The 23,392-nt window shown below is 37.4% G+C and overlaps 1 protein-coding gene across 2 annotated transcripts in view; it reads left to right on the forward strand.

Moving 5' to 3' along the window:
- The window catches only part of LOC127658564 (partitioning defective 3 homolog B-like), a 460,995-nt gene that overhangs the window by 133,970 nt on the left and 303,633 nt on the right, over positions 1-23,392 (forward strand). For both annotated transcript variants that reach the window (XM_052147919.1, XM_052147921.1), the window contains exon 4: positions 3,712-3,901. In XM_052147919.1, coding sequence (XP_052003879.1) covers positions 3,712-3,901 — 190 coding nt within the window. The remainder of the gene's footprint in view (positions 1-3,711; positions 3,902-23,392) is intronic.

Raw genomic sequence — 23,392 nt, forward strand, 5'->3', positions numbered from 1 at the left:
TTGTTCCAAACCCATATGACTTATTTCTTCCATGCATCAAATTAAAGGGATAGTTCATCAAAACATTTACATTTTCTCATTTTCTCACCCTCATGTCATCCCAGATGTGTATGACTTTCTTTCTTCTGCAGAACACAAATGAAGATTTTTTGAAGAACATCTTAGCTCTTTTGGTCCATACAATGCAAGTGAATCATGACCAGAACTGTGAAGCTCCAAAAAGCACATAGAGGCATCATTAACGGTGACTGAGAATGTCAGTCCTTAACATTCTGTCCAAAATATTTTGTGTTCCACAGAATACCGAAAGTTTCACGGGGTTGGAAGAATATGAGGGTGGGGAAATGATGTAATATTAATTAAAGGCTGAACTATCACTTTAAGGATGCTTCTCAGATTTGGACCAACGAAGTAAAAGTAAAAAAATTTCATCAGAAATGTACCCACCTTGAAACATAATCATAAAAGTAATTTTTTTCCAAAAAGTTACTCAAGTAAATGCAAAATGCAATTTTGGACTCCAGAAAAATTATATAAGCAGCTCTGGTAAAAATTAAGAGACCACTGCAAAACTATCGGCTTCTCTGTATTTACTATTTATAGGTATGTGTGTGAGTAAAATAAACATTTTTGTTTTATTCACTAAAGTACTGGCAACATTTCTCCCAAATTCCAAATAAAAATATTGTAATTTAGAACATTTATTTGCAGAAAATGCAACTGGTCAAAATAACATAAAAGATGCAGTGTTTTCAGACCTCAAATAATGCAAAGAAAACAAGTTTGTATTCATTTTTAAACAACACAATACTAATATTTTAACTAAGGAAGAGTTCAGAAATCAATATTTGGTGGAATAACCCTTATTTTCAATCACAGCTGTCATGCATCTTGGCATGCTCTCTACCAGTCTTTCATATTGCTGTTTCAATTGATGCCACTCCTGGTGCAAAGATTCAATTCTTTGTTTGATGGTTTGTTACAATCCATCTTCTTCTAGGTTTTCAATGGGGTTCAGGTCTGGAGATTTGGCTGGTCATGACAGGGTCTTGATCCGCTGGTTGACCTGGATGTGTGGCATGGAGCACTGTCCTGCTGGAAAACCAATCCTCTGAGTTGGGGAACTTTGTCAGAGCAGAAGGAAGCAAGTTTTCTTCCAGGATAACCTTGTACGTGGCTTGATTCATGCGTCCTTCACAAAGATGAATCTGCCGAATTCCAGCCTGGCTGAAGCACCCCCAGATCATCACCGACCCTCCACCTGGAGACATGGAGAGGCCTTTTAAGCCACAGTGTCTCGCACCCACTGTGAAATTTGGTGGAGGATCTGTGATGATCTGGGGGTTCTTCAGCAAGATCTATTGCTATATATGAAGTCACCTCCTCCTTCACCAGCTGGGGCAAAGCTGTCTTTGGCTTTTGTCTCTCGTTAGCTATGAAGAGTGCGCCAACATTTCCACCATGGCTGACTTCCATACATTTAAATGATGGTGAATAAGATACAAAATAGCTTAAATCAAATGAATAATTGTTTTACACAATATTTGCTAAAATAAATTAAAAAATGTGCAAGTTATCAACAAAATGGTCAAACCATGTCGATATATTTGGATCTTAGTACTGTAAAGAAACAATGATGTTACAGCTAAATAATCAGTAGTGGTGTTCTACTGCACTTTTCGGAGCAGCAGGTTGAAAATTCCACCTTGAGAGTTGTTTGGAATGCAGTATTCCTGATGAACCTTTCAGACAAGATAAATGAGAGAGAGAGAGAGAGAGAGAGAGAGAGAGAGAGAGAGAGAGAGAGAGAGATATGGTAATGAATGAAAGTTCTACTGTACAATTATTTTGTCACTAAGCCATCCATGATCTTCCCATCTTCCTTAATCTTGCTGTAGCTTTTTGCAGTTTAAAAGCTATAGCCCACTTTTACATTGTCACACTCTGAATTGTTTATTTATATATGTACTTTCCTGCTGTCTCTTAGGTAGGAAGCCTCTGGTTTTACCAGCAAACTCCTCTTTTTGTCCCTGACTGAACATTTATTCACGTCATTCAGCCCTACACACGCACGCACGCACACGCACACACGCACACACAGGCCTCTAGAAAAGCATTGCAGCTAGCAGTCTGTGTGCAGTGTCATTGACTCTGTAAATGTATACAACAGTGCTGATTAGGCCAGCAGGTCTCTCACACAAACAGCGCCAAGTGAATTTATGCCACCGCATAGAGAGATTAACCTTATACACACTAGCCATGCTGGGCTCCTTAGATGTCCTCTATAGCATCCTGATCCAGAAGGTAATGTAGGCCAGTATGTGTATGGTTTGATTGCTGTAGAAATGTTAAAGTAGTTTTATGCTGGTTATTATGTTAGATATTTGCCCATTGTCATTTGCTGTGTCCGAAATCGCTTCCTTTTCTCTTTGGGTGTCATATATTTTGTAGTGTTGTTCGAATGGTGCCAATTTGTTTTCCCTCTATAGTGCACAGTTTTATGGTCTCTGATTTATAGTGTACAACCAGTTTACACTGACCAATGCCATATTCTTTTTCATCCAATGCGAAGTGGACTGTCAGAAAAAACAAATTTTTCAGAAGTGTCAGAAATCAACTTTCTTTTTAAGGGACCATATTTGCCCCTGGATTTGATTTTCAGGGACATTTTCTACCTTTATAATATACTGACAGTTTTAAACATCAAAAAAAAAAAAAAAACTCAAGATTGAGACATTATTACTTCTTACCCTACTTTTCAATCAATATCAACTCATATGTTATGCCATAATATCTATATCTAGGACTATAATAGAATATTAAGAACTATAAACAATGTTAAAAATAATAAAACAGAAGAATTAATTGTGATTTAATGAAAATTGAGAAGAAGAAAAACATCCCAGAATTAAAATTTTCTAGGAATTGAAATGTTTGCCCTGAGCCACGCTTAATTTCTGACCCTGGATTTCACTTTCCTTAATCTAGCTAAGTTTATTTCACAGTTTTACAAGTCTTCACTTTGTTGATTATGATAAGTCTTCGGCTATTAAAATGAAAATTTGTTAAAGTAATTCATATAGTTAACATATTCTCAAATCAATTATTGTTATTGATGATTACTATTATTAATTTCTGATTTATGGAAGCATGGTGACAAATTTGCGCCCACATTTTTATTCACTCCATAAAATGAACTTGAGGCATGCACTAGAGAGGGACAAGTGATGTGAGTGGGTATTAGGCACAGATATTATGTGGGGTCAGTACATCTTAATAAAGCAATAAGCCACAGGAGGCTGTACATTACAGTGATTTTACCCCAGTTAAAGGATATTTGTAGAAACAAAGCAATGGCAACAGCAATATGATAAAATACATGTATTAATTATAATGATCCAAGTAATACAGTTAATGAGCCTAATTGTAGTCTGTATGTGGTTGCCTGGAGTAACTTGGCACATTAATATAGAATTTAACTGAAATGTGGTCGGAGGTGTGCTTATATTGGCTATTTAACAACTGCTTATAACATGCCTACTGCAATCAGAATTTAGATTTTTTTTTATAATGTCCTTTGAGCATATATTTGTGTGTTTAATGTAAATCGCTTGGCAGTCATGGTGATTAAATCTGTGTGTATATATTTGACAATCTTTATTTTGTGGTGTGTGGTGCTCCAAATCTGATTGTGATGTGTGTTTCTTGCAGCTGATTGCTGTGTACGAGGAACAGGAGGCCCAGCAGAGGGGTGCTGTGAGTCCCGGGAATGGAACAGGTACAGGGACAGGGAGCAGCATAACGGGACAGTCCAGCCCAGAACCCTACGACTCTGAACTCTCCTGCTTCCAACCAATCAGAGGAGGAGAAATTGAAGTCAACTCCTCTGCCCTCAAATCTAGTACGTATCCAATAGTACAAAGTGTTTTAGGTCAACGTTTTTAATACGAGTACAGTCTGGAAAGTATTTGGGGAAAAGGATAAGTAATGTATCCGCATTACAGAAACAGACATGTGATCAAAGCTCTTCATGTGATTCTGAGGTAATGGGGAGTGAAATAATAGACTGTCAGTATGAAAGATGATATTATATGGTTTAATCTAGCCCTGTTTTGAGCATGAAATGGTCTGACTCACTCATGTGGCTGTGAACAAATGAACGTGTTCCCTACGTTACGGCACTCATGTAAATTACAAGGCAAAATCACATTTACAGTTCTCACCTTAAAGGAAAAGGTAATAGAAATAGAAAATGATGTCACAATTTACGCAACCTCATTTCATTCCAAACCCATATGATTGTCTTGTCATGTGGAAAACAAAAGGAGAATTTTATGAATGTTTAATGAATGCTGCGGTCGTCTGTTCAATAGCAGTTGATAGTGACTCATTTGACCCGAACGTATCATAAATATTGGTTTTGGTGAGTAACAACCCACAATTTAAGTGGAAAAAAGTCCTTTAGCCAACCTCTCTGAGTAATATATTCAATACAATTTTCACTTTGAAAAAAAATCATTGCTGCCGTTTTCTATTCTGATATTATTTGGGGCGGCTGTGGCTCAGGTGGTAGTGCGGGTCGTCAACTAATCGCAGGGTTGGTGGTTCGATTCCTGGCCCCCATGACTCCACATGCCGAAGTGTTCTTGGGCAAGTCACTGAACCCCATGTGGCTCCTAATGGCAGCTCTGCCGTCTTTGGTGTGTGAATGTGTGTGTGAATGGGTGAATGAGACGCAGTGTAAAGTGCTTTGAATACCGCTAAGGATAAAAAGGCGCTATATACGTGCAGACCATTTACCATATATCCCTTTTGTCATTTATTTTGTAAAGGAAATTGTTTCTTGGAGTTTGAACAGATCTGGTCTATTTCACTCTTTCCAGAAGTATAGTACATTTTTTTCTTCTTTTTCTTACCATATGTTTTTCATCTGGGCTGGTTTCACCTCTACCAGATGGCATGTACACCTCCAGTACAGAAAACACGCACCTATTTCATCCAAATGTCAGAGTGTGTTTAGAACATGTTTACACTCTGAAATTAAACCCTTGGTAAAATAAGCTAGGGTTGGATTGTGTCTCCTTGTAAATCTGTTTTGTTGTAAAGATAGACACAGGGGCTTGTAATGTTCATTGTGCTTTAGAAGTGGCTTTTTTCCTCCGCCAGCCAGACATTCCTGGGAAGTGCTCGAGTTTCCGTGTCTCTAGATCAAGGTGCAGGTGTCAGTTGACTGAGTGATCTTTTCTCCTTTCATTCTCCACGCCTGTAAATATGCTGTTTGTCACGTCTACGGGGTCTGACATACATCTGAATCTGGATCATTTGTTAAGAAGAAAGATCACACACATCTCGCTCTGTATACAGAGAGAAAGTGGTTAGCATTGGGATGTGTAACTCAAAGCAGGCATACAGAATATGATCTTGCGTTCAAAACCAGCTAGACGGAGTGCAACTGAATGAAACAGATCGGATGGGTGTTGAGGTGCGTTCTTATGCTCAAATTCACCAGAGACTCTCAGTGAGATGGATGCTTGGGATTCAAAAGTCTAAATCCACATTGACTATCAATTCTGGTATTTAAATAGGCAATAAACAGTTTTGGTATTTTGATTAAGTAAGTAAATAAAGCAACAGTATTATTTAGAAATTTAAATTGATGAAGCAGTTTAAGATTTGCACTATTTCCAGGTAAAATCAAATAATTTGTGACATTGACCATATTAACTCCTTTGTACAAAATAGCAGATTTTCTTGCTTCCAATTAATCACTCACGATGATGCTCTTTCGAACATTCTCAAATCATGCTGACATAAATCAAGTTTTCCACAAAGTTGTGGAGTCCATGTCAGCTCGAGTGAATGCTGTCATTAATGCAAAATGTGGACATACCAAATACTGTGAAATTCTGAAAATTGTAGGATTCTTTTATGGACTTTTTTTTCTCAATATGTTACACTGATAATATTATTAAAAATAATGCATTATTTTTTGATTTTTGTTTAAATATTTAACTGTATTAATTTATAAAATGGCTAAATCAAAGCATTTTCACTAGTGGTGGGAGTATTTTGGACCTCACTGTTGATATTTCTCCCCAGTCATCTTTTGTTGTAGTTTCTTGAGCATGTTGTACAATTCAGGGTGTACAACCTCTGACACTGTAGCAGACATCTAGTATATTACAGTTTTTAATGTAAACATTCTGTATTCTTGATATCCCATGTCTAGCTTCTTTTTATAGTCTTTTGTTTTAAAACTGACATATGAGTTTTTTTATGCAACATGTTGTCTAAAAATACAAGATGTGGAAACAAAAGCAAGTCACAATGCAATTTTCTAATGCATGTGTACATACACCAACAATTGCAAAATAGTGCATATGAAATGGAAGAATGCGTCCTGTGTATATGCCCTTTTTTCTCAATTTGTCATTGAGAAACCTCATTCCAAATCAAGCCTGCTGAGAAAATCATCATGAACCAGTCTAAAGCCCAGTCCAAACCTCCAACGACATTGTTAACTATGAAGTTACTAGTTGACATTCATATTGGTGTTGCTCTAATGTTATTGGTTGACTGCACGTCTGGCCATAGTAGCGCTTGTAATGCTAATTACAAATTATTCTGCCGGGGAACAACTAAGATATCATTCTAATTTGACAAGGAATCAATTCTCTTGCCTCTATAAATGAAGATTCTGCAAAGGAGAGCATTTATTATAACCTGAACTAGTGCTCGTTGCTTCATATCATTAAACAATGAAATATTAATAAACATTATAATATGAATCTCACTCAGAATGGCAGAATCTGACACTGTTTTGTTATATCCATGCATGTGGTTACAGACCAGTGATTATAGAGTAGTGTAATTCTTCACTACTTTATAACATCTCTGTCTTGCCTGTACTCCACACCAGTATTTTACTGTAGCTAGATGATGTGACCTTCTTTCTCATTGGTAGTTGCTCCCGAATGTCGCTTGTCATTTGCATAAAGTTAGCCTTTTCCCAACTTTTTTGTGTCACTCGCCACGCCCACATCTTGTCACTCACTAATGGTCACTATCACTTGTGTCGCGGGAAGTCGCTGTGCTCTCATAAAAAATGTACCTTTCGTAAAGCCCTGCTTTAAAAGTGCTTCTGACCAATCCTGTCTTAGCAACTGTTGCCCTGGCGCCACTCTGACACGAGTGGTAAATGGTAAATTAAAGCTAACAGCTGAATGTTAGTTAATTTATGTATTGATAAAATTGACAAAATATTGACAAAATGAGTGTTATGAGATGTTATAAACAGCTCTGTTCACTTACGCTAATTTTATTAGATGTGTAATCGCGATTAAATGAAGTTTTTCTCTTTTCACATAACTGTAATTATCGTTTGACTTAATTCTAATTCGCAGTCTCTACAGATGTTAATCAAATTATTAGTAATTTAATAATTTCTTTTACAAAAAAAAATAAAAAACTTAAGGTAAATATGCATTACAATCACACTTCCCACCAGCCCATGTAAAAATATTTTCCATTTCGTTGAGAATGTATGAGAATATTTAGCCAATGTCGTTCACGGCAATCTCCCATTAATTACAATGGGGAGTTCTACAGAGCTTTTCAGAGCGAGCAACTGTAAGCATGCTGATGCTTTTGTGTTGCTTGCGATGTGAACGGGGCTTAAGGCAGCTGGTTTTAGGCACTTATTAGATAGTCGACCAGCTAAACATCAGCTTTGCCAGGCTGGGAGGCCATCTAAGACCAGCAAACCACCTTAGATTATTATAAACACCGATTATTATAAAAAAAATTTCAGCAGGGAAAACACAGACACACACCCTGGTATTTCCCCAAATACCCAGCTTATGACCTGACCTGCCTCTCAAAGTGGAATATTCCTCCAGTCCAAATGAATGCTCAGCATTCAACCATCAATGAACACTAGAAGAATACACATATTTACAATCCAATCAGCCACCTTTCATTTAGTTATATGATGACTTGTAAAATCCTGCAATGAGAGCAGAACTCTAATACTATTTTATGCTCTATAGGTTTGTTTTATTACCTCAATTAATTCACAAAGCAGAAAGGCAAAAAAAACCAATTTCATCATTTTGAAAAAATTGCTCACTGACTGGGCAGGGCAGAGGGGGAGGGGTGAATTTGATAGAGTTTCTCTCTACAAGACCCAAAAATTCCATGCAAGTTTGATGGTTCTAGCTAGGCAAACTCGATCTGCCCTGTCGTTGGTTTCCGCAGTGTCAGAACACGTTTCATAATGCAAACCTTTCTTCAACCTTTAAGTGTTTTAAAGGTTGAAGAAACTTGAACTTGATACGGCATCTTAAAACAGCGTTCCCGCACGAGACGTTGAATACACAACAATACGTGGCAAAACAATCAAAAACGTTCGGCTAGCTACACATAAAAACAAATGGTTAACTGGACGGTTGCAAAAGCATTCATGTGAACAGCCCCTTAGGTGGAGGTCTTTGGCCAATGCGTCCTGTTCTCCTATCATCATTTCTTAGATTAAACAATGGGTCTTTAAAATGCTTTGACTGGAAGTCAATTTGGAAATGTGTATCTCGAGATCCTCTCATTCTGTTCCATTCATGCCCTCCTGGGCTTGTAGTCTGAGCTGCTTCAACACAGAGTTAGGCCAAATAGCACTGCTATCTGTTCTTTGCAATAATTTAACACTTTACTGTGTAGTTTATATGTATTCATTGCACCCGCTTGTGGACCAAGGAAATAACGTCAATTTTAAAAATCTGCTAAGTTTTAACATTTGAATTTAATTTGAGTTATAGTAATATTTAAGGTAAAAATATCAACCATTGTGTCCTTGAGCAAGGCACTTAACTCCAGGATGCTCCGGGGGGATTGTCCCTGTAATAAGGGCTATGTAAGTCGCTTTGGATAAAAGCGTCTGCCAAATGCATAAATGTTAAATGTAAATGTAAGTTAGTTCATACCTGCAAACTTGTCACCTTTTGCCCCAATTTGCAGAATTTTGTAATTTATGGCATGGACTTTAACCCTTGTGTGACCTTTGGGACATTTTAGTTTTTGATCAATTAGGCTGCGTTAATGTCAATGGCATAAATTTAGTCACAGGTGTGTATTTGTGTGGGAATTTTGATATTTCAACCTCAGTTCCTAAAATGCATCTATAATACACTGTTTACTCAAAATAATTACACAAGACCTTCAGAACACAAATGTCCCCATTAAAACCCATTTGTTTCTTCCATAAACAAACAACAGCGGCACTTTATAAAACAAAAACTGAAATTGAAAGGGTTAAAATCCTGAGAATTAATAAATATTTGGTAGTTATGATCAGGAATGATGTTGGCTAAATAGAAAAACTATTTGAAAGTGGAAAATAATATTAATTTATATTATTATTGTGGTAGTTTTTTTGACGTGGACATTTTTGTCCTCTGACCTCTGAGTAACTTTTATTTATTGACGCACAAGGGTTAAGCAACTCACGCAACAAGATTCTCTTCAAACTATTGCTCTGCCATTACAGAAGTTGAGCTAAAACAGAAAACTAACAATAGAAGCATGCTGATTTATTCTGATGCTTGCTATAGCTCCCCTTGTGGCAATGTTGAGAATGAAAGGTGCACTTGCATTGCATTTGGAATGTGAGAGGTTTTTATTAAACAGCACCATAAAAATGCATGTTATTTACATACAATGGGACCATGCATGTATGCGCTTCGACTTTTGCGCACTAACATAGATTGTTCTGACCTCAGAGTAAAGGAATATGTATTTTGCCAGAATTTACTGTTATTGAAATATGTTTGCTGGGTGTTTGTGGCCGTCTTGGGGCCAGAAATGGCTGTTTACATGTTGAGTCAGTGTGTATGTGAACTCATGGATCATGTTAATTTGATTTGACTGGATGTTATTTTGGCACTGCGAGCTGTTTAACACACACACACATGCTTGCACTAGTGATGTGTGCTTTGATAAGCTCATGCCCAGAGGTCTATTGAGACCAGCAGTGTCATCTGGAATGTGTCAGAGAGGAGACACACATTCCCCACATGTTCTCATCCTGTGGATGTTATGTGGGCTTAGATGCTGTGTGTTTTGGTGTGTTTGGTAGAACCCAGCAGCTCTGATCTCTGCTTAGGATATTAAGTCTTTAGAAACTTCTGGCCATATTTGACTATCGCTTGAACCTTGCAACAATCATGAATACTTATATTTGAAGTAGCAGATGGGCTTGGCATATTTTTAGTTATTTATATATTTTTTATTTTCAGTAGAAAAGCACAAAGCTTCACAGCATATTGTTTTTGGGTGAATCTCATGAAACCAGGTCCTGGTCATATTTCATCTAAAAAAAAAGAAAAGAAAAACAACAACCCATTTATTGTATTGTATCTGGATATGGTTTACTGATGTTGTTTTGTACCTCCCTTTATTCTTGATGATTTTTTCAATGAAAGTTCTGTAGTTTACTGATTTTTTTTTTCCATTTAAATTATAATTAGTGAAAGGTAGTACAATAATTATTACTATGTATAATTTTTGTTTAAATAGCATCATTGTTTTTTGCCTTAATGTATATTAAATCTGAAATACAACTAATATTAACTGCTAACATTGTTTTGTGCCTCCCATTAATATCAATTCATTGTCAATGATTTATAAAAGAAAATACTTGGAATACAGAATAAATGGCAGTACTGAAATGGGGGGGGGGTGTCATTTTACAGACATGTTCCTTACAGGTTTTGTGAGATTCATCCCTTCACAGCATGTTAATATAAACATGTTTGAAGGCCCAAACGTTCTGCTTTCAGGCACCCTTTTAAAATTATACATTTTCTCCCTTCCTGGTCACTTTGCAGATCCAAAAGCAAATATCATGCTTCATACTGTGAGCCACAAAATCAAGCTATCCCTCAACAGAAACCCACAGCTGATATAATTTTGCTTGACTGGAGCAAAGCAACCAGTCTCCAACGCTTTGTGTAGTTAAAAGGACTGATTCAACCAAAAATAGGGCTGGGCGATATGTCTTAAAAATTATATCTGAATATTTTTAGCCTATTGATGATATTCGATATAGATATATATACATTTTAAAAAAAAATTTTATCTCTCTTCTCCCAGTTTGGAATGCCCAATTCCAACTATTTAGTAGGTCCTCATGGTGGCACGGTTACTCACCTCCATCTGGGTGGCGGAGGACAAGTCTCAGTTTCTGCCTTTTCTGAGACCGTCAATCCATGCATCTTATCACGTGGCTAGCATGTGGAGGCTCATGCTACTCTCGGCGATCCACGCACATCTTAGCATGCGCCCCATTGAGAGCGAGAACCACTAATCGCGACCACGAGGAGGTTATTCCATGTAACTCTACCCTCCCTAGCAACCGGGCCAATTTGGTTGCTTAGGAGACATGGCTGGAATCACTCAGCACACCCTGGATTCAAATTCGCAACTCCAGGGGTGGTAGTCAGCAATACTCGCTGAGCTTCCTAGGCCCCCTTCGATATATATCTTGATTAATATGTATTTGCTCTAAAGTGGCTCAAAATGTTTGTTTGTTTTTATTAAAAAATTTTATCAGAGGGAACCATAATTTTATCCAAACAGCCACTGTAGCCAAATAGATTCAATATTTTAAATTATATTATATTAAAATATAATACTTTGTTTTTCATTAAATAAACACAAGGGAGAATTAAATTCTGTCATTTTCATTGATATGCACTTTCTTTTTAAATCTCATATACAATGATAAATAGTAGCTAAATAAAAAGTATTATTTACCTTCAAATGTTTTTACTGTGCAAAGCTACTTCACTGACTTATTTTGGAAACCCCAGTTTAACATTGCATAATACTAAATTATTACTGTAGGATACGTCAGGTTTATTCTTATAATATAATGCTGAAATATCATTATTATGATTATTAGATTTGCATTATACAAAAGTAATATATATGATTTCTGTTTACGTCACCTTCATCTAGGGCTTTTGTTTTGACACCAAAAGTGCTGTCATATTTACTTCAAATTCACAATGAGCTTTTATTTTGACACAGAAAAGGCAACATGTTTGCAATGTTATGCATTTCCTGAAATGCTGTTATCTCCTCCTTTTCTGTAATATGGTGACGTGTTTGTAGATTTGTATAATATCTTGTAGCGGTTACTAATTTCTGGAATTGCGCAAATGCTTGATCCTGCAATATTCTGATTTCACACTTTTGTGAGAGTGCCACCATGCGCATGCAAATATATCAGCGCATCACCGGTTTGTTCTGAATCACACACAGACCATGTTTATCTGTCTTTCAATCACAGTCTTTTGTGGATTAATAATCACATATGACAACTTGCCATTTTTATGTTATTTTGATTAATTTTGCAGCCTGAAGGATCATGAAATTAGTCTACTGATTCGCTCTTTATGAAACATAATGGCCAAATAATAGCCCATTAAAATCATCACGACATTCACGATATTGGTCAAATTTACATCATCAGCTAAATTATATAGATTATATCATTAATATTCTATATATTGCCCAGTCCTAACCAAAAAAAGCAATTGTCATAATTGACTTACCATATCAGGTCATCCCATACCTGTATGTCTTTTTTTCACACAACAGGAGATGTTCCAAGCTATTTTTTTATTTTTTATTTTTTTTACAATGCATTGAAAGTAGTTAGAGACCAGTAAATGTCAAGGCCAAAGTATACTTCAGCTTTGGTTTTCGCTCCATGCATAGTATGCGATATTTCAATTTCGTCATCAGTGCAGTCCACCCTGATTTTTTCAACACATGGACAGTCCCTGTCTAAAATGACACTTTTTTTTTTTTTTACTGCAAACATAATTTTGGTTTTTCCACATCTATTCCAGTGTTGTCTAATGAGATGTGAGCTCCTGTTGGGAGGGAGAGGTTTGGTTTTTGTGTGTGAATTGATACTCACACACATTTACCCATGCAATACTTTGGTTATTTGGCACCCACTTTCTTGAGTTAATGCCCAAGGAGTACTTCAGTTGAAAGACTTTAGTTTTTTACACTGGTGCAGCCATTAGACAGTTCTCATCACTCATGGGGCTCACTTTTAACATTAAGTTGAGAGAAACACAAAAATGGTGCATCATTTTTCAGTTGGAAATAGTTGGGATGTGAAAATTGGAAAAGTTTCTCATTTTAAGAGGAAGTGACATTGTTGGGCTCCTGAATAATTACTAGCACAGTCTTCAGTTTATGTGCAATCCTGCACAGCTGAAAAATAAGTTTAATTCAGTTTATTTTAGGCCAGTTCTTTTAAATGATGAATGATGATTTGCAATGTATTTATGTTAACACTTGAAGTTTGGGAGTTAAAATATGTTATAGAATATTTTTTTTTTTTTCCAAGGATGAACGCAAGTCATAGTGGTGGACTGATAGTGGATTTTGCCAATACTGATAACTAAGGTGTTGGAAAAGGCAGAATACTGATTAATCGGCCGATTAATCAATTCTTGTTCTTTCATTACTATGATGGGCACATATATAATGGCTACAAAAATGAATTAAATCCCAGATACAGTTTATTATTTTCCAAAATATCAATAATACACCCCAAACTATATATATATATATTTTATTAAACCAATTGAGCTTTTGTGGGATCAGCTAGACTGTAAGGTGCGTGAGAAGTGCCCGACAAGACGAATCTATGGCAAGTGCTACAGGAAGTGTGGGGTGAAATGTTACCTGAGTAACTGGACAAACTGACAGCTAGAATGCCAAGGATCTGCAAAACTGTCATTGCTGCACGTGGAGGATTTTTTTTGATGTGACCTCTTTGAAATAGTTTAAGAAGTTCTGATTTTTTTTAAAAACATTTTCTTAATTGTAATAGTAATTTTTCACGTTATTAATGTCCTGAATATACCATTGTGATCTGTTGAATGCCACTTTGGTGAATAAAAGTAACAAAATGTATTTCCATAAGTGCAAAATCTGTACATTATTCATTATTAATGTTCTGTATTAATATAGGTATTTGACCAGATGAAGTTTCATGAGGAGATATGAATTTGAAGACATGATGTATGTGCTGATTGGGCATGTAGCTTCAATATTGAAACCTTGATTCTCTAAACATAACAACAAATATGCATTGAAGTGAGGATAAAATATGGATAAATATTGCTAATGATGTAAGATTTAGATACACCAAATCCCACGTGATTGTTAATCAAGAATGGAGGCATAGATTTTTGCAAATAACCAATTGTTTCAAAAAGCAACTATCGGCACAAATTATTCGGTAAAAACTATATGCCGGTCTACCTCTTAATCGTATGGGTTTGGAATGAATTGTGGGTGAGTAAATTATAACAATATTTTTGTTTTTGGGGAACAATTTGTTTAATAGATAATATAGTGAAAAACAGTATTATTTATTTAATTAGTTTGTTTATTTAATGATAAAAAAAATAACATTTATAAATGCAGCAAGACCTTCTGAGACCGCTTTTGAATGGCGAATCCATCAAATAGTTTTTTTTAACTGATTCATTGAAACATCCGAACGAACTGATCTGCTGAAAATAATCAGACTACTCAATTTCATAAATCAGCCAGGATTAATTGTTTTAATGCCAGTTATTAGCCATTCCCTACTTTATTTTGGGACCGGAGGCTCAATCCTTTTTGAGCTTCTTCAGGTTTTTCCTCATCAATGCAATCTCTAACCTAAGGGTCTCTTTGTTGGATGTTGAACTGTGGGTAACGTGTCCCTCAGGAGCTGTCGTTGTAAATTACATCTGGCACTCTCAACCTCTCCCCATTGACCATGAGCACAGGTTTCTGTCTTCTATACTGACCTTGCAGTCTGCTGAAGAACCGGCACTGATGGCCAGTGTAAACATCTCCACCTCAATCTCTCGCCTAATCCAAAACAGGCCACATTGCAATAGAGTGCCTAATGCAGCATTTGTCATGCTGTCAGGTTTGAGATGGGACAGAAAGAGCGAGGGATGAGAGGATAGAAAGCAGGGATGCGGTGGAAAGAAATATGCCGGCATGAAAGAACGGGAGAGAGAGTGGCTGATTTGTGATTTAGGATGAGGCAGATGAAGGAGAGAGGAAGTGCATGCTTTAACTCAGAGGACTTTTTCCACTGCAGGGTGTCTGACAAAAGTGTCACCTGAGGCCTGGCGGTTAAGATCAGCATTTGGCCTTTGGGAGGAAGTCTGGCAGAGGGGTTATTTTAAACATTTTTTTTATTGTATCCCCTTTTCTCCCAATTTGGAATACCCAGTTCCCACTACTTCCTCAAGGTGTTGCGGTTACTCACCTCAGACAGTCAATCCGCGCATCTTATCACGTGGCTCGCTGTGCATGACTTTTGTGTCTCGGCGGTGTCATGCACAGCGAGCCACTTTGGCACATGATACCCTCCACGATCCACACACAACTCACCACATGCCCCTTTGAGAGCGAGAACCCCTAATCGCAACCACGAGGAGGTTACCCCATGTGACTCTACCCTCCCTAGCAACTGGGGCAATTTGGTTGCTTAGGAGACCTGGCTGGAGTCACTCAGCATGTCCTGGATTCGAACTCGAGACTGCATAGGTGGTAGTCATCGTCAATATTCACTGAGCTACCCAGGCCCCAGGGGTTATCTTTAACACAGCCAAACCTGTACACTTCTATCACCCCTGACTTGTATATGAATTGCTCCATGACATAAATGTAAACTCCCATTGAGAAAGAATCTGCCTGCAGAAATCTTCCAAAACCCAACGCAGTCTGCCACACAAAGACCCGAAACATACTCTATTTAAGCACATAAACACAAGCGTTTCTATCTACACAAGCTTGATTATACAGTATGCATTATGTTTTGAAATGTATATGACCACAATTCATAACACAACACAAGTATGCATTGAATTCTCAGTGTTACCACAAGAAACATTATCACTGGCATGGTCTCTCATGGTGAAGCATTGTTTAGAGAGAATCCTGCTGCGTAAGTTTGTTAATGTTGATATGTACATTGCTAGCAAGCTGAATAATAACACATCTGGTTCAATGGCACAGGCATTTGAAGGTAGCTCTATCGCCCCTTTGAGTACTGAGTTTTTTTTTTAGTGCAACAAGCTAGAAAGCATATTATAGTAATAGATCACCCAAAATTACAATCTTCTCATTATTCACTTACCCTGATGCCATCCCAGATGTGTTTGACTGTTTTCAGCAGAACACAAAGTAAGATTTTTAAATGTTGAAGCTCTGTAGGTCCTTGTAATGCAAGTAAACAGATTCCTTCGGGCTGCTGGCTATTTGACGATCCAAAAGGCATATTTATGCAGTATAAAAGTAATCCACATGACACCAGTTGATCAATTAATGTCTTCTGAAGCAAATCGATAGATTGGTGTTAGAAACAAATTATTATTATAACTTTATTAACTTTTATAAAATAATTTCCTGCAAGCAGTTGATGCATCGGTGATGTAAGCGCTTTGACGGATTAATGCGAGAGAGAAGTTGGAAGCGTGCACTTTGTATACAACAGAGGAACAAATGTCATGTGAGAGTTAGTTCATTTCAAACAGATGCATCGCTGTGCTGAAGCAACAATTCCAAGTTAAAAAAAAAATTATTATCAATTTGTTTCTTAAACCAACTTGATTTGCTTCAGAAGACACAAAATTAATCGACTGGAGTCGTGCGGATTACTTTTATGTTGCCTATATTTGCCTTTTGGACCATCAAACAGCCAGCAGCCTTATGGCACCCATTTACTTACAAAGCTTCAACATTTTTATCTAAAAATCTTAAACTTTCTTCTGCTGAAGAAAGACAGACATACATATCTGGGATGGCATCAGGGTAAGTGAATAATGAGAGAATTTTCATTTTTTGGGTGAACTATTCCTTTAAGTACCTTAGACTGTGCACTTGTAATGCATTTGCCAAGCATTTGCATACTTGCATAAACTATTTTTTTGGCTTAACAGCGTACACACAAAATATTGTCTTGCGGAACACAATGACACATTAACATTTACTGTTCATAGATAATTGGTTGTCCATTAGAAAGACGTCAGTGTATTCAAAGTTATCTGTACTTAAGGAACAGTCTTGTGTTGTGGAACTTTGAGGTCTTTTAGACTTGTCTGCAAAATCAGCTTTTTAAGCACTCTCAAATACAGCTTGTGAATGTAAGACACAGGTTTTCTTGACATATTCTCTGCTCTGTTTGGAGTCAGGTTGTCTTTCCTGCCTTTAATCATGTAGAAAGCTGAGCAGTGCAAACAGGTATCTTAAGCCAGGTATTTTGGTTTTTACATTTTCACAGAAGTGCCTGTATTAAAGGTATAGTTGACTCAAAAATGAATATTCTGTCATTATTTATTCATCCTCTTGTAATTCCAAACCCTATATGCTGTTATTTTTCCAGTGTAGCACAATAATAAAAGGTTGTTAAGCAGCTCTCTTCCATACAATAACAGTTTATAGTGACCACGGGTGTCAAGCTCCAGAAAGACAAATACAACATGAAGTTCATTCTCCATAATCCTTGATTTTTTTTTTCCCCTTTAGTTTGTTTTCTCTCTCTCTCTCATTTTGAATGGTCATATTAAAAGGAGTATTGATCTTTTTTCCCGTTGTTGTTGGGTTTTATCAATAACTCTAGATTTAAGTGCATCCTGGGTGTTCTTTCAATCTGAATCAATACTTGACCCTGCAAATATTTTTGACATATGTCCATACATTTTTTTGGGATTGGTATAGGGGTGTAAGGGTTCAAATTTATCATGGTTTGGTTAGTATCACTGTTTAAGGGTCATGGTTTCTGTATGGGTCAGTATTTGCTTTGTTAGAAAAAATAAATATATATATATATATATTAACCATAGTTTAACTATGGCATTTGTAGTAAAATCATAGTAACCACAGTATTAGCAAAGTGCCTGCTTAAAAAAGGGGGTGTGTGCAGTTTTGGCTCACTTGTGGCTCTTTCCCTGGGTGATGTAGGCGTAAATTATTAATCATGTATTAATGTATTACTATAACGGCATCTTAATGCCATTAATCAAAGCACATTATTGACACTCGTGATAGATTATAGCTGCACAAGGAAACAAGAAGAACTTGCATATGCATTTTAAATAAACCCTCACGTGCATTATTGACATATATTACCAGTATACAGCACTCGTGTTGAGCGATGTCTTCAAACAGTGCCTGTTTCATAAACGTCTTTTGACCATCACTATTGTAATTGACTGCAAAAAGAAAATGTTCCCAGAAAGGAGAAATGCAGGGGGCTCCTCTATCAGTGTTTCGTTTTCTCCACTTGCCATTTTCAACTACACAACGCTTGCAGAACAGTTGTCCCACGTGAAACACAGGTGGAGCGTATCCATTCAGGTGCATTAGCGGAGGTTATAACTGTGCCTGTCTGTTTGATGCTTTGTTTTCTTGACTCCATATGCATCATTAAACGTGAGGTGAACTGACCGCGGTGCCAATGCTTCCTGAACCGTTGGTGGCGATCCATGTGGTTCGTGTTTTACTTAGAACTGTTACACCCCTAGTGTGGTGAGACCCCAGCAGGGTCCCCGGATCCTTAAAAAGTCTTAAAAAGTCTTAAATACAACTTTCTGTTTTTAAGGCCTAAAAAAGTCTTAAATTGTCTGGAATGTCTTGAATTTTCGAAAGGGAGGTATTAAATTTCCCAATTCACCGAGCGAGTGAAATGTCTCCATCTGGTTTCGTGTATTTTTTTAACCGCAATTTTATAAGTGACCAGCACACCTTTAGGGGCAGCATTTGTTCTTTGCGGGTGTCATCTGCATTCCGTAGAACTAGAAGGCTACTGGAGGAAGTGTAGTGGTTGCAGAGTGAGCGGGCGCGAGCAGGAGAAAGCGGGAGAAAGAGTTGGTAAGCCAGTTAGCGAAACGCTTAGTGACATTATGGGCAAATGTCAGTTTAACGACAAGTGGTTGGAGGATGATAAATATAAGGGTTGGTTGAAGAAAACTGGCATGAGGGAGGCCCGATGTGATCTCTGCAAAAAAAATATACTGTTGGGGACAATGGGTCAAACAGCCCTAGATTCCCATGCGAAAAGTGAGAAACACAACAATACATTGTGGATCAGTCGGGTAGTTTACCTATTCAAATATTTACAACACCATCACCAAGTGCTCAGACAAGTACACCTGCTACTAGTAACGTTAGGCTTATTGCGTCTACTTCCAGTGCGTCTAACTCTGCCAGTCGCTACAGGGAGCACTTAGAGGAGGAAAGACGTAAAAAGGAAAAAGAGGAACAGTCCAAGAAGAGGAAAAACATTGAAGATGATCTGGAAGGGCTGAAGAAAAAGAAGAGGTCCATTGAGGAGGTGTGTAAGTCACTTGAAAGTGACGCAGACCGAATGGCAGAACAGGCAGAAAATTCTGCAAGCTCCAAAATGGCCACGCTGATTACAAAGTCTAACACAATGAGAAGACGGGCCAAAGAGAAACAGGAGGAGTTGAAGGGAGTAAATGGACAAATTGAGGACAAACTCTCTGAGCTCAAAAAAATGTAACACTTCAATCTTATTTGTTATTTTTTAAATGGCACTTTATTAATTTTTTTCTTTATAATTTTTTATACTGATTTTGTTACCATTTGCAGTGTATATTTTATGTTATGTACTTTGAGGTGGATCACCCTCTACATTAGGGCTCGTCTTATACAGTTTTTCTCAGATAGTGTCAGCTGCTGTTGTTTTTGAAATGTTTCAAGGTGCTTGCTCCAGTAACTCAGTCTTCTCCTTGCTGCTACAGTGGGAACTGCACTTCCAAAACACAAGACTTGGCTTATCTAAGCAGTTTGCATGTCTAACCTGTTGTTCACAATGTGTGTGCTAAAGTTAGTAAAAAAAAAAACTATTACATAAAACAGTTTTAAGTTTTAAGTATTTATCTTTTTTGCCATGGTATAGTCTTAATTTTTCCATTTAGAAGTTTTGAAAAGGTCTTAAAAGTCTTTAAATTTGCACTTAAAAAATGTGCAGATACCCTGCCCAGGGGTTTGATTTCCAAAGTAGTATCTCTTTCCAAATGTTAGGCTACTTTAGCATTTCATAATGTCCTCTTCAAACTGTCAGATGCTTTTATTCTGGATTGGAAGTCCCACATTATGCACCAAATCTGAATTATTTTTCAGAATGAAGGCTTAATCAGAATATAGACATTAATGTTGGTGTAAGTAATGTTTTTTCATGGAAAGGTATGCAAAAGTTGTTCCTACTCCCAGAAAGATTTTCATGAAACAAGAGTTGTGAGATATCTCACCAATCTTTGTAACTGCTCTAGATTCTGTAAACAGCAAACATTTGTCTGCAGACCATGGTCACTGAAGCTTTCTGCCTGTTAATCATTTTGCACGTACTCATAGTAGTGCAGTTGCAGTGAACTGAGGCTTAATGCCATTTTTATGTCATGTTTTTCATAACAGTTGTCAGTTGAGGGCGCTATTTTTGCTGCTGTTGTTTTAACAACCGTTTCTGCTCTCAATAAAGCACATTTGGTATCTTATGGAGTGCAGGGATTTGGATAGAGGTGCATGGCTAATTCAACATTTCAGTCTCATGGAAGTAGAATGGCTAAAATCGCTTACAGCAACTTTAATTGGAAAATGTTGTGCGTGTAAACATTTAATTCCCAAAAAGGTCATTCCCTTTCTTCTGTTCTTTTCTGTTTCTACACAAGAATAGTAAGAGAGAAGGATAGCTCATTCATCCAGAAATAAAGAGAAAGATAAAGAAATGCCAGTTTTAGACCACCGAGCAGAACGACACCCTTGTCCCTGGCTACTTGTGTCCATCTGTTTGATACTCTAGTCCAAATTGACACTCATCACCTTGGATACAGATAATCCGTTATACTCTTTTGTAATGGCCTTCGGCTCTCATCTGACCAATTGGGTCCTGAGAAGCACGATCTATTGTGAAGACTGTGAAATCAGCTAGTACTAACACATCTGTCAAAGTTGGAGTCTAATTCTCAACCATTGAAGCCATCATGTAAGGCTAATCGCTCATGACTGAGAGTGTTGGATGCTGCAGAGCAGTGAGCAGGAAGGCCTGTCTTTCTAATTGTGCTTAAGGTGTTCACTCTTGTTCCTTGTCATTGGAAAGTCTGCCTTACTCCAATGGTTAATGGAGGTGTGCTGAATTTTGATTCCACGGTTTCAAATGATGCTTTCAAAGCCGCCCTGAAGTCCCTTGACGAGCACGATTGGAGTTGCTGTTTTGACATATTTCCTACTGAAACAGGAAGTGGGGGTGTGACATGTCAAACCACTCGCCACATTTTTAAAACTAGTCGATAGGTTTTGGTGGAGGTACGCAGGCACTTTCTGCCATCCTGTGTACATCTACTGAAATTTGCTACATAGATGTAGATGAAAAGCAGCAAATCTTTAATTTTGATTTCACAGGGTCTCTAAAGGAGTATAATTCTGACATCTTTCAGATCTAGAACATTGAGAAAATTTTCTTTTTTTTAAATGGTTTTCAATGTAGGACCAACTATATATATAATAGACATAAACATTTGCATAGTAAAGCTCCCTTCCTGGTCTTCCCAGGCCATTTATGCAAACCAAATTGCAAAACAGAGGTTTGTTCAGAAATAGGGTACATTCCATTCTCAGAAGTTATCATCCCTTTGCCCCATTCCCTTCGAAGACTTTACCATCCTCTCAGAGATCTTTGAAATGCTGAAAATTGTGGGGCTCAAAAATCATTGTCATTCGGAACGCACCTTTTTGAAGTCATTTTTTATGATAATTTTGGTCAATAGTTTTGGGCTATCAGCAGCATCAGTCTGTATTTGTGTATTGGTGTATGCCAAGTATAGAATATTACATAAATAATGTTCTGAATCAGCAAACACTACAGTGGTTAACACAATGTCCTCTCTTTCAGTTTATGTGGTCCTTTACTAAACTGTTTATCTGTATTCATGCCCAAGTGCTGTTATATTAAGATGCTTCTGCTGCATTATGAAGCCATGCTTCTCTATTGGGCTGTTATTTAGATCTAATTGACTGAATGGAGTCTCACACTGACTGTCTCTCTAAACAGCTGGGGGTCTGGAAGGGCCAAGCAGAAAACTGCCTCCTTATCCAAGAGTTTGTGAGGTTGTTCAGGTTTGAATTATGAACAAGAGGTGGACACACCGCTTACCCACTGCCTACACTCTGTCTACACTGGGCATGTCCATTGACGTGTTGCAACCAGCTGCAATGGCCTGAGGATGTCTACACTGGACATGTCAAAGCAAACATTCTAAAGCTTTTATTTGTCTTGTGGGCAGGAGTAGTGCCAGCACGTGCTGCACAAGATGGACCGGGTCAGTTTAATGCCACAATTGATGTTTCAGTGTAGACAGCATTATTGATTACAACATGATCTATTTGCTTTTGCTACTTGCGCCAGTGTAGACAGGATGTGTATTTAAGAAAATCCTTGATGACAATATCCTTTTTTTCCATATGAAATATCCCCCTGAGAGTCATATGAGGTCTTTTCTACTGATTACTGTGGCTCACATGCATGGTTAAAAGTGTTTTAAACTATTGATGGAAGGCAACAGGTCTGTAATTGTATGCAGGATGCTTGAGGGAGGCAGCCGACTGGAATTTACAAGGCATTGTGTCAGAGCCTCTGACACATAGACAGCCCCTGTTTGCTGCGAAGGAAAAGAACAAAATATTCTTTTAAACCCTTTTGAAATGCTGTCAGAGTTTTTTTTTTCCATCTTTACTCTCTCACTGGGAGCATGACGTGCCCCTGCTCCAGTAAAGTATGAATAAGTGAGATGTAAACTGTGTTTAACTCAGGGTTCAGAGTCAGATGCTGCTGCTGAGCTGGAAGAATGAAACTGATAACAAGACAACAAACACACTGGTCCAGTCATTAAACAGTGTGCTGAGCTTAAGCATAGACTATTAATAAAGACAACTTGAAACAGTATTTGCAACCCATTTAAAATGCGTGATGGGACTCATAGGGTCCAATATAGGGTATAATATAGGGTGCAACATAATATAAAATTGCATAGGAAGGTGTAGTTTTAGCAATATAGTTAAAAAGATTTTTTGCGCTGGCCATCCGTCTGTTTTTTAGCACCAATTCAAAGGGATAGTTCACCCAAAAATGATAATTCTCTTTTAATTTACTCACCCTTATGCCGTCTCAAACTCTTTCTGCTGCGGAACACAAATATATTTTGATGGAGCTATGATTTGTTTCTATCCATACAATGCAATGATCATGACTTGAAGAGTGATTACACTTCCTTTGCACATGACACATGTA

The sequence above is a fragment of the Xyrauchen texanus genome, chromosome 18 (genome assembly GCF_025860055.1).
Source record: "Xyrauchen texanus isolate HMW12.3.18 chromosome 18, RBS_HiC_50CHRs, whole genome shotgun sequence".
Taxonomy (NCBI): domain Eukaryota; kingdom Metazoa; phylum Chordata; class Actinopteri; order Cypriniformes; family Catostomidae; genus Xyrauchen; species Xyrauchen texanus.